The sequence below is a fragment of the Gadus chalcogrammus genome, chromosome 7 (assembly GCF_026213295.1).
Source record: "Gadus chalcogrammus isolate NIFS_2021 chromosome 7, NIFS_Gcha_1.0, whole genome shotgun sequence".
Taxonomy (NCBI): Eukaryota; Metazoa; Chordata; class Actinopteri; order Gadiformes; family Gadidae; genus Gadus; species Gadus chalcogrammus.
In genome coordinates, this window is record NC_079418.1 from 13,842,620 (window position 1) to 13,855,119 (window position 12,500).

At 45.6% G+C, this 12,500-nt stretch overlaps 1 protein-coding gene across 3 annotated transcripts in view; it reads right to left on the bottom strand.

The window, feature by feature from the left end:
• spns2 (SPNS lysolipid transporter 2, sphingosine-1-phosphate) overlaps positions 1–12,500 on the bottom strand; it is a 72,319-nt gene that overhangs the window by 18,046 nt on the left and 41,773 nt on the right. For all 3 annotated transcript variants that reach the window (XM_056594170.1, XM_056594168.1, XM_056594171.1), the window contains exons 3-6: positions 11,745–11,881; positions 6,404–6,555; positions 4,176–4,242; positions 876–1,015 (exon numbers count right to left, since the gene is read on the bottom strand). In XM_056594170.1, coding sequence (XP_056450145.1) covers positions 876–1,015; positions 4,176–4,242; positions 6,404–6,555; positions 11,745–11,881 — 496 coding nt within the window. The remainder of the gene's footprint in view (positions 1–875; positions 1,016–4,175; positions 4,243–6,403; positions 6,556–11,744; positions 11,882–12,500) is intronic.

A 12,500-nucleotide genomic window follows, 5' to 3' on the forward strand; every position in this document is an offset into this window, starting at 1 on the left:
ATCCATAGATACACACACACACAATAAAAACAAATTAGACACAATGGATGCTTATCTTGCCGTACAAAAGAAAAAATTGTGTTGCAATCATAAACAGTTGCTAAGCTCCTGTCAAATCTCTGCCTTTTGTTCACTCTCTCTCTCTCTCTCTCTCTCCCTCTCTCTTGCGCTCTCTGTCTTTGTCTCGCTCTCTCACTCTCTTTCCCTGTGTGTTTAGGAGTATCCTAAGGTGTGTAGCATTCTACACTGTGTTCACCAGTATCCTACAGTGTGTAGCAGTATCCTACAGTGAGGTTAGCACTAACAGTATCCTTCAGTATGGTTATCAGCAGCCTACAGTATGTTTAGCAGGAGCCTGCAGTGTGTGTTGCAGTATCCTACACCGTGTGTAGCAGTATCCCACAGTGAGATTAGCAGTATCCTTCAGTATGGTTATCAGCAGCCTACATTGTGTTCAGCAGTAGCCTACAGCGTGTGTTGCAGTATCCTACACCGTGTGTAGCAGTATCCCACAGCGTATAACAGCATCCTACGGTTCGTTAAGCAGTAGCCTGCAGTGTGTGTAGCAGTAGCCTACAGTGTATAACAGTATCCTACAGTGTGTGTAGCAGTAGCCTACAGTGTGTGTAGCAGTAGCCTACAGTGTATAACAGTATTCTACAGCGTGTGTAGCAGTAGCCTAGAGTGTGTAGCAGTAGCCTACAGCGAGGTTCGCCGTATCCGACAGCGTGTGTTGCAGTATCCTACAGGCACCGTGTGTAGCAGTATCCTACAGCGTGCGTAGCAGTAGCCTACAGTGTGTAGCAGTAGCCTACAGCGAGGTTCGCGGTATCCGACAGCGTGTGTTGCAGTCTCCCACAGTGAGGATCTCTTACTTCTTGGCCAGGGCCTTCATGTCGCAGCACCAGGAGGAGCGGGCCTTGACGCGGCCACCCTGGTCGGCGCTGCCTCTCTTGGGCTCCGGGACAAAGAGCAGGATCAGAGCCCCCGCCGTGATGCCCAGCAGGGGGGACACCTACACGCAAACACACAAACACAAGTAATGTTAACCCTGCTTACCTCGGGTTTAGATGCCTATAGCTATTTTGTTGTTGAAATGCCCTTAGCTTTCCTTTGCTCTGTCCAATAGTTTGAATAGTTCTTTGGGCTTTTAGTTTTTTAATGAAGTCATCATGATGCACTTTCGTTTTTTTTTGTAGCTACTGCAATTTTTGATTGTTGCTTAGGAGGTAGCTGTGTTAGTGTTTTTTTTTCGCAGATGCGGCGCATTTCATTTTCCGAGCTCAGAACAATTTTGAATGTGAAGGGTGATAGCGCATGTAAAGGCCTGTGTGCAATCTATAAGGAGCAAGGAGATAAGCACGGATGTGTGTGTGTGGGTTATTTTGTGTGTGTGTGTGTGTGTGTGTGTGTGTGTGTGTGTGTGTGTGTGTGTGTGTGTGTGTGTGTGTGTGTGTGTGTGTGTGTGTGTGTGTGTGTGTGTGTGTGTGTGTGTGTGTTAGTGTGTGTGTGTGTGTGTGTGTGTGTGTGTGTGTGTGTGTGTGATAATGAGATAGAAACAGAGAGAGAGAGAGATCTCTGTCCCTCTAGAGAGCCTAAGTTGGCATCAACATGAAACACTTAAACACAGAAATAGAAACAAAAAGGATTTTATTCGTTTTCCATGTGTGTGTTTGGGTTTGGCGAAGCTGTTTGTGAAGTCATTTGTTGTGAGAGTTCAAAAAAAAAATAAAAAAAATATTGTCCTCTACCACCTTTTGTTCAAGCTGCAGCATGTTTGCACGTGTGTGTGTGTGTGTGTGTGTGTGTGTGTGTGTGTGTGTGTGTGTGTGTGTGTGTGTGTGTGTGTGTGTTTACCAGAGAATAATCCCTATTAGATGATATATGATATCCTCCCTGTCCTCGGTAGTCTCTTGTAATTCGCAGGGCCGTGTGGATCATAATAAGACGCTCCCGGCATGCAGTAAATATAATAAAGTCCACAGCAATCTCCCCTCCCTCCATTGTACCTACTGCTTGCTTCCTTACAGACGCCTGAGTTCATTTGATTTCATTGATGAAATGGACAGTTCATAGGAAAGATAACGTGAGCTCATCTCTATGAAAACACTAATCTACCGTTTTGATTACATTTTCCGTTTTTTTTCGGTGCAGCACCTCATTTTTTCACCTCCAGCTATAACATTATAGGGAATACGTTTAAAGGTTGTCATTGGGCCCAGTTCCCTTCTACGGAGCACAGAGATGAAGCGAGGTCCCTCTGTCTATTTCCCGTGTGGACTCCTTCTCCCTTACCCCTCAGACCCCGTCCCCCACATCCGCACCAACAGCCAGAACCAGCAAGAGCGCCAACGTTAACGATAAGTTTGTCTTTTCCCCGGCACAGGATATGGCTGCTAATGCAACCTTTCATGTCTCAGCATGTGCATGTATGTGTGCCATCTATGTTTGTGTGGGTGAGTGTGATTGTGTGTGTGTTTAGGTCTTCCTCTGCATGCCACACCGGTGATTAATCTGGCCCTGTGCTCTTGCTGATTGTTTTATTGGAATGCCATTGTGACCGCTTTCGGAACAAAGTGACCGTAACCTTGCTTGTTTTTCCTTGAGCGCTCCACCAAAACAAGGAGAAATGGACTTCCTGTTCTCCTGGACCGAACAGGGTGTCACATCCCGGAGCATATCTGACTGGAATGGGTTGTTTTTGACGGAAAAATGTGCATGGCCCGGGTTTGTGGTAACATTGAATCATTAAGCACACACAGGGGGTGGTTTAAGTGTTAACCCTTGATACAAACATTAAAATGTTTTGTCGAAAACATATAAATGCCGGGTACACTGTGCACACAGGGGATCGAACCCTTTACCTTTGGGCCAGGAGTCCCACACTAGCCATGACACCATGCTGCCACTAGTCAGGGGTTCAGTTCTACCTTTATAAAAGCCTTCTGCACAGCGAGGTTCTCAACAGGTTAAACCGAGCTGCGTCTCATAAAGACGGTGGAAGTTAACCCAGCGCTCTGGTTTCTAAAGGCCTCTCTGAGCTCTACCCCTACACCAAAGGGTTTCAGGTTGAAACGGCGGTACGCCTTGCCACTGTATGTACTGATTTACGCTTCAAATTTAAGTATACAGTATGCTATTGAGGAGAAATATGTGGGCCAACGTGGGCCGCTGGAAACCGGTAAAGGGCGGATTTTCTTTAGTTCTAGCTAATTGGGCTGGGGGAATTTCAGACATTCTTTTCCCCCTAAATAATGACCCAAGAGGGCAGCCATCAGTCTTCTGCTGAGTGCACCTGAAGCGCCGGCCTGTGGAACACTGTATGCAGCACTGGGAATAGGAGTCAACAAGTGACTCTTTGTAGCAGAGAGAGCCAGGTTCCAGGGGCCGGCCCCTTACCCCCTTATTACGGAGACACCTGAGTCCCTCAGAGACACACTACCCGGGTTCAGGAAGCACGCGCTCCTTGTTATCTCAATAAGACCCACATCGATCCCCCCTCACCGGAGAGCAGCCCGGAGACGCAGAGAGGGGAAGAGACAGATGAATGATTCATGTGTTTTCAGCCGGGTAGACAGCTGTCTTTTTGATGTTTGAAAGAAAACTGAAGCTCGATCAATGGCAGGAGCCTGCCGCGAGAATTAAAGTTTAACAACATATAGAGCTCAGCTCAATGTGCTGTTTTGGATCAAACACTGGGGGCCCGTTTCATCATATGATATGGTTCAGAGAGAGGGTGAAGTACGTTCTTGAACTAAGGCTGTGGGAACTTGTTTCTCAACTTCTCCTACTTCTCTTGGTGACCCTTCTACCCCCCCTGACTCCTTAAACCCTAGACCTTCCTGTGACATGCTACAGCCCTCACAGTGTGTGTGTGTGTGTGTGTGTGTGTGATTCTGATAACGAAGATGATAATGATAACGAAGACGTAGATTTGTTGGATGAGGAAGTGGATGATGAAGACGAAGATACAAATTGATACAGACGCCTATGAAGAGGCGAGTAACGAGGCAGATGAGGATTATGATGAAGGTGATGATGGAGGAAGATTAAGTAAGAAACAGAGATGAATATGAAGGCACAAATGAAGATGCGGATAAGGGTTAAAATGAAGATGAGAATGAAGATGATAAAGAATAAGATGAAGACTAAGAGTATGATGGTGCAGGTCTTACCCTGAGCGCCCAGTGCCAGTCTCCAGCTGCCTCCTTAGCTCCAGAGCCCAGGATGTAGCCCAGGCCGCTATTACACAGAAGGAGGACATCAGTTAGATTACACCCCAGGATGTAGCCCGGGCCGCTATTACACAGAAGGAGGACATCAGTTAGATTACACCCCAGGATGTATCCCGGGCCGCTATTACTCAGAAGGAGGACATCAGTTTGATTACACCCCAGGATGTAGCCCAGTCCGCTATTACACAGAAAGGGGGCCAATACATTCGTTAGAAAACACCCCAAGATGTAGCCCGGGCCGCAATCACACAGAAGGAGAACATCGTTAGATAACATGTCTTGTAAACTTTTACAGGACACTCCTTCCATACATCAAACAACAACAAACAACAGATTTTGTTTAGGTTACAGAAGCATAGCAAAGCTAATCATTTGAGTGGGAAACATCTCAAACGGCAGCCATAGACTTAAATATGCAGTCAACTGCCAGAATCAATGACGTCGAAGATTAGAATTGATTTGGCCATTGTCCATGATACGGTCGCTGGGTTCTTAAAGGCGTATGCAACCTGTTGGGAGGCATAGATAGCCTGAGGCTATGCTGCTCTCCATCAGAATAGCAGTGTTTACAAAGGTGTTTATCCCCGCTAACAAGGCCTTTCAAAACTCTCTTATCAGCTACAGCTCTTGAAGGGCCATGACACGCTCTACCGCTTCTACACACACATACAAACATTCACACACATACATGATTACTCGCAAACACAAACACACACACACACACGCATGCATGCATGCACACATGCACGCATATACACACACACACATAGAAGCAGGCACACACACTCACACACACCAACACACACACTCACACACACAAACACACATGCACACACTTAGGGAGGGGGAACCAACTAAAAGTTGTTCTTCCACAAAGCCAATTACAGCTCCTAAAATAACACCAAACACCAAAGCAGTACATCTGCTCCAGACCCCACACAGTATCTCCATTGAGTGACTCTCATCTTTTGAGCCCATACAGGGAGTGTCCACGGTTCAAAATGAACAACAGAACTCAAGAACGGAAAACACTTCAAACGCTCAACATGACAACAGGACCGGGGTCAGAGGGCAAGGTTAAAGGTCACGGTCGAGTTGCTGGAGAACAAGGGGAATCCGTTTCCCCCGTCGTCATTTCCTGGAAACAGCCACAACATCGGGAGAATCCAAACTGAAGAGGAAGGCTGGGATGGGGGCGTGTAAGGTAGGATGTTGGAGATCCTACTCCTTTCCTACTCCTACTTCCTATTGTCCCTTTGTTGTCAAGGTGACTACTGTATTCTGAATGTTTCCCCTAAACCCAGTAGGCCTACAGCGTTTCAGAGGACGAATCCTCCCCTTCTCCTCCTCCTCAATTCATAAATTGTCTATCAGTCTGTCTCTTCATCAGTCCTCCTGTCTGTCTGTCCATCCCTCAGGGTTGCAGAGGGTGTGGTGTGTAGCACAGAGCAGCGCTTCAGCACTCATGACGCCCACAACGGGATGTCAGCATTGCTTTTGTCTCCTTTCCCCTGGCTCTTTGCCGGTCTGACTGAACTGAAAGGGTTCTGGCGCTTTTCGGATCTTTTCTATTGCCACTCGGGCTCGCACTGTCTTTGCTCTCTGAGCAGCGAGCTCCCACTGGCTCGCTGCACAGTCACCGCTCACTTCTTTGTCTGGCTGCTCGGAACATACAATGGCCACGCTGGGCGAGCCGGGACAAATTCAGGATTTCTGATGTGTGAGGTTGATTGAAATGAAGATCAATGGCTTTTGTGTTTCAAATGTGTACCTGGGGTTGAGGAACTCACAGATTCAACCTTAACGATCCTGATTGATTTTACTTTTGATTTCAAGTGGAAAGCTATGGCTTTCTTATCAGAGGGGACTATCGGACACCTAGCCGTTAGCTTGAACTAGAAGATAATAAGAGGGCTAATTCAATTCCATTATTAGCTTCAACTGCAAAGGCACACTTAATATTGTAGCCTTGGTATTGCATTTATTTGGATATTTAAGGTTCTTGGTTTGATAAATCTAATGTCATGAGACAGGAGGGCTCCATTAAGTATGTGTTTTAAGGCCCCCAGGTAGTGAAAAATGGCCCTGGAAACTAACATGACTGTGGTTGATATCAGCAGCAGTGGGCCGGTCTAGCGTGTTCAGAGTTTACAGGGTCTCCCACTCACCTCCCCAGGGGAATGGCCAGGTAGAAGATAGACAGCATCATGGTTCGGCTGTTGTTGGTGAACAGGTCTCCGATGATGGTGGGCGAGATGGACGAGTAGCTGGACTCCCCGATCCCCACCAGGCCTCGGGAGAGGACAAAGAGCCAGTAGTACTGCAGAGAGAGAGAGAGAGAGCAGGGTCAACAATGTATACGCTCCTATATTGTACTTGTTTATAAAGAGAGGTAAAGACAGGTCCTTATATGGCCTCAGCCCGGAAAAAAGTATATTACATCAATGGTAACTCAACCCTTGACTAATAATCGTATTAAGCTTTTTGTGCTCAGGCAACGTAAATGTAAGTTTTCCAGGGTTCCTCCACTCATCTGCGCTTAAGAGGCTTTTGTCTACGGGAAACCCTCCTTACTCAGTAGAAGTCTCATCTACTGAATCATATTAGCTTCCACCACAGCTATACAGCATCGAGGACATCAAGGGCATGGTAATACCTTAAACCGCAGAGTCACAGGGCTTATGCAACCCAGATTAAAGAGCTCTGTAACCGGGAATGACTGGGCCAGAAATACATACATTTTACTACCGGGGGCAATAGAGACAAAGCCTCTAAGGCTAACAGATTTAAATGATTATAATGAACGTAGATATATGGTGGTTTCTTAAGAGGCAACTGTGTGTCTTGATTTATATAATAATAACATATTATAGTATTGTATATTCACGTCTTGTTCTCTGTATGTTTGTATTTATATATATATGTATGCATGTATGCATGTATGTCTGTATGTCTGTATGTAATGTATGTATGTGTGTATGTCTGTACGTCTATCGGTCTGTCTGTCTGTCTGAATGCATGCCTGTATGTACTGTATGTATGTCTGCCTGTATGTCTGTATATAATGTTTGTATGTACAATGTCTGTATGTATGTCATGTATGTCTGCCTGTATGCAAGTATGTCTGCTTGTATGTCTACCTGTCTGTCTGTCTGTCTGTCTGTCTGTCTGTCTGTCTGTCTGTCTGTCTGTCTGTCTGTCTGTCTGTCTGTCTGTCTGTCTGTCTGTCTGTCTGTCTGTCTGTCTGTCTGTCTGTCTGTCTGTCTGTATGTCTGTATGTATGTATGTATGTATGTATGTATGTATGTATGTATGTATGTATGTATGTATGTGTGTGTGTATGTATGTATGTGTGTATGTATATATGTATGTATGTATGTATGTATGTATGTATGTATGTATGTATGTATGTATGTATGTATGTATGTATGTATGTATGTATGTACGTATATCTGCCTGTATGCATATAATGTATGTCCTTAGTTTTTCTCGGCCAACCATTCCTCCGATGGGCTCCACACTTGGCGGGTGTGTTTCTGAGGACCCAGGGTAGTGCAGGGTCAAGGGGGAGGTAGTTTGAAGTGGCGGTTCTTGAGAAAGCTGCGAGCAGCAATACTGGAGGCCAAACATTCTTTCTGCTCCAAACGGGAATGTTTTGAACTTTTGAAAGGGGCGCTGCACTATTAATATTAACAATACAAACTATAAAAATAACTCTTTGTGTTGAAGATCTTGTTGATTAACCAACCAATGCCAACTGGCCTGTCCCGTAAACACTCAGCAGGCTTTGTAAAGAAAGTGTGTAAATGCCGTGACCTCTGTTAATTGTTTAATAGAGGGCAGCCACAGGAGGCCAGCTTGTAATCCGCTGTGTGTGTGTGTGTGTGTGTGTGTGTGTGTGTGTGTGTGTGTGTGTGTGTGTGTGTGTGTGTGTGTGTGTGTGTGTGTGTGTGTGTGTGTGTGTGTGTGTGTGTGTGTGTGTGTGTGTGTGTCTGTGTGTGTGTGTGTGTGTGTGGGGGGGCGACTCGGTAAGTGACTGAGTAAGTGAGTGTGAGTCTGTGAGTAGGTGTGAGTAGATTATGTGTGTTTTTGTGTGTGTGTGTGTGTGTGTGAGAGAGAGAGGCAAGGTTGTACCCTGCTGGGCGTCGCAGCGATGAGAAGAGATTAATTAAAGTTGTTGGGAGCGGGGCTGCGCTAGGTCAACTAGCCCTGAGCTGCCATCCACCATTGTCAGCTGTCACGCAGCCCTGCTACCACACTTACCACAAGCAGGCCAACCAAACTCCACACATATACAAACATATACACACACAACAGCCCCCCACCCACACTTACACACACAAATGTGGATTAGCAGAACAGTATTTAGGCTATGCTCTCTCTCCTGGATCTAGTTTGTTTATGCGTTGCAGAAATCTACCCTGTATTTGTACCGTGGTAGTAACCGTGGCAACAACAATATGATACACAGCCTCAGGTGAGAATTCCAGTTAACATCCACTAATAGGGGTATAACTACTGAGCACGGGCCATTTGTGGTTTAGACACTGGAAAAAGCTATTTGGAGGGTTGAGAAACCAAACTGTGCCAACTGAGGTAGATAGAAAAAAAGATAGCTGTATTAATTATATATATATATTGTATATATAATGGGTGGGTTCAGAGTCTTTAATTAAACTGCATCTATTTAATACAACTTTAATTTGTGTCATTTTACCTATTAAAATATGTATGTAAACATTACTTCCCCCATTCCAAGACCAATCTGTGTGAGTCAATGCAGAACCGCATTTCTTTCTGACTTAGAGGTGACGTTCAAAACAGCAAGTCCTAGAATTTCCATAGACTGCCTGAAGGATGAGGTGAGAGTCTTTCAGGTTAAGCACTCTGGCTGTACATTCTTTATTGATTGATATCAAAGCAGGCTATTCATCCCTTTCAACATTAGAAATGACCTGTGGGGTTCCACAGGGCTCAGCTCTAGGCCCACTGTGCTATCCAGTGCCCTCAGTTAGTACCCCTACTGAACCACATTGGTAGTAAATATATCTTATATTTATATTGCTATCAACCATTCCTTAGTCCAGCCCAGTGTGATTATATGTCCTGGAGACATCTCTCAACTATCAGGCTAATTTCATTTGAATTGTCAAACTGGCAGCTTGTGTGTGTTTGGTTCTTCTGCCCAAACACTATTTGATTATGCACAATCTGTTTATGCACTCAAATTATGCTTTAAAAATTGCCGCCAGCCTGACTACATTTTCAACTCAATTTAGAAAGTGTTGCAATGCAGTTTTTCATTCTGTAACAACAAACATTTTGTGAACTTTGACGTGACTTCTCATGCACACAAAATTCAAGGATATTTTTGATGAATTATTGATTGGTTTTCTTGACAAATACTTTTATGTTATTAATTCAACAATTTCCCATTGAATACCATATTTGATTCATCACTATCCTAATGCCCAGAGTCTCGGTTCTAAGCGTGGTTAATATTTCATTACCCATCATGCTCTATGTCCCATGGTCACAGGCCTATAAGAGGCCCTTACATAAGAAACATCCACTGATGTCTGAATGAACCATGAACCCTGGAGTCCTATCTTCAAGGGTAGAGTTAAAGACCAGGGATAGGGAGGATGGCAGCGAGAAGGGGAGCGAGAGAGGGGTGGGGGGTGGGGAGAGAGAGGGGGAGAAGAAGTGAGATAGAGGGAGACGGAGCAAAGAGAGTGAGACAGAGATAGAGAGGGAAGAGAGATGGAGCGAGCAAGAAGAGAGAGGAAGAGAGAGGGAGATTGAGATAGGGAGGGAGAGAGAGAGATGAGGGAGAGGGATGTATAGACAGAGTGAGTGGAGAGAGATGAAGTGACCATGGGAGATAGTGAGTGTGAGAGAGAGAAAGAGAGAGAGAGATAGACTGACATAGGGAAGGAGTGAGAGAGGAGGGGAGCGAGAGGGATAAATAGACCAAGCAATAGGTGAGAGATGAATTGATAGTGAGCGATAGAGAGAGAAAATGAGAGAGAGGGAGAGAGAGAGAGCTAGAGAGATAGAAAGAGAGAGAGAAAGAGAGAGAGAGAGAGAGAGAGAGAGAGAGAGAGAGAGAGAGAGAACGAGAGAGATTTAGAGAGAGAGAGAGAGGGAGAGGGAGAGGGAGAGGGAGAGGGAGAGGGAGAGATTGAGGGTGAGGGAGCGAGGGGACCGTCTCCTACGATGTCTTTAATTGTCCCTGTCAGGAAGCAGATGTCAGCTTAGCTCTACGAAGGCGGAGACGGCTTAAACGCTCCGCAGTCTAGTGACAGCTTCCGTCTTATTATTTTTCAAATTGGGTTATTTACTGGAGGGGGCGGGGGGGCTTCGGTGAGGGGGTGGAGAACCTGAAGCCATCCGGGGTTCGTCAGGGCGCTGTCAAACCTCCCACAGCAGGTTGACACCCGGGCCCTGCGTGCCGACCGTGTGTTCTGAGGGGCTGGGAGAGGCCCTTAAACCCACTTCTTTATTTCAGTCCACTTGGACCAATGTCAATCCATCGTCGTTTATTGCAATTTCCTGTATGTTTAGATTCCGGGGAAGCTCGAACTGGTTCATCCGGTTGGTACAGGTGCACACACACACACGCACACACACACACACACACACACACACACACACACACACACACACACACACACACACACACACACACACACACACACACACACACACACACACACACACACACACACACACACACACACACACACACACTCCCCTGAACCACAGGCACACAAAAGCCCCGCCCCCCATCCACGTGGCCCATAGGAGATATCAAACTCTTCTCCACGAAAGACCACTTATCCTCTGATGCAGGAACATCAGGACGGCCCCGTGGCATATGCCTTCATTAGTGCACTGGCTGATAGCCAGAGAGTGAGAGAGAGAGAGACAGAGAGACAAAGACAGAGAGAGAGAGAGAGAGAGACAGAGAGACAGAGAGAGAGAGAGAGAGAGAGAGAGAGAGAGAGAGAGAGAGAGAGAGAGAGAGAGAGAGAGTCAGTGAGATTGAGTGAGTGAGTGAGTGAGTGAGTGAGTGAGTGAGTGAGTGAGAGAGAGAGAGACAGAGAGAGAAGATAGAGAGAGTCAGCGAGGGTGAGAGGGAGAGACCCTGAGTGTGAGTGAACGCAAGAGACACATAAAAAAGTCAAATGGGGTGGTCTTGTTTAACAAGCGCGTCATTTAATTTTGCAGCCTTGATATCTGCCGTGTCCATATAACAGCATTACCAGTCCCTCTGGGTGAATACTAAATCAAGTTCCTGTCTCAAAGACCAAACTGAGGCAAAAGAGCTGTTGGTGAATTAGTTCTCTAATACAAAGCCTATTTTGTACACTGCAGTGTGCGTGTGTGTGTGTGTGTGTGTGTGTGTGTGTGTGTGTGTGTGTGTGTGTGTGTGTGTGTGTGTGTGTGTGTGTGTGTGTGTGTGTGTGTGTGTGTGTGTGTGTGTGTGTGTGTGCGTGCTGTCACCTCTTTGCTGATGAAGGAGCTGGACAGCGTCACAATGGACCAGAAGAAAATGCCACAGCTCAGGATGACCTTTCTGTTAAAGCGGTCGCCAAGGTAACCGAAGATGGGAGCTGCCACCATGAAACTGCAGATGAAGACTGGAGGAAGGAAACAGAGAGAATGCATGGTAAGACATCTTTATCATCATCCTCATACTCATCACCATCATCATCCCCATCATCATGGTCATCATCATCAGGTACAATGGACCACGTGGTACTAAACCATCAAAGATTCCTGCATCTTTGTGTTCAATACTAATTAGTTGGTTCATATTAAACAATTATTTGATAAATAAGTATCAAACCCTTTTTTGTGTATTTTCGTTTTGGGTATATATTGGAAACGTCTGACCTCTGTTTCCCGAGAGTAAAAAGGGATAGCACATTTTAATGTATTTGATACACTATTTCTTGCGGTATGAATTGAAATAACACCTTAAGGGAAAAACAATAATAGATAATAAATGCAAAAACAAACAAACAACCCCGGCCAATTAAATGGAATACAAGTGTGTTGTCCCACCGAGGACAGAGGAAGTACTTCTCTGTCCTCGGGGTGAGTCAATGTTTACAGAGGACCAACCAAAACAGGGCTGAACATTAAACCATCGCACTGTTTTTCTCCCTTGTATCGGTTGTCGAGTTCAACCAGACAGGGGAGGATTCGCTTGACACTATGAAAAATGCTGGCTGGATAGAAAGCACTGTGGGGTTG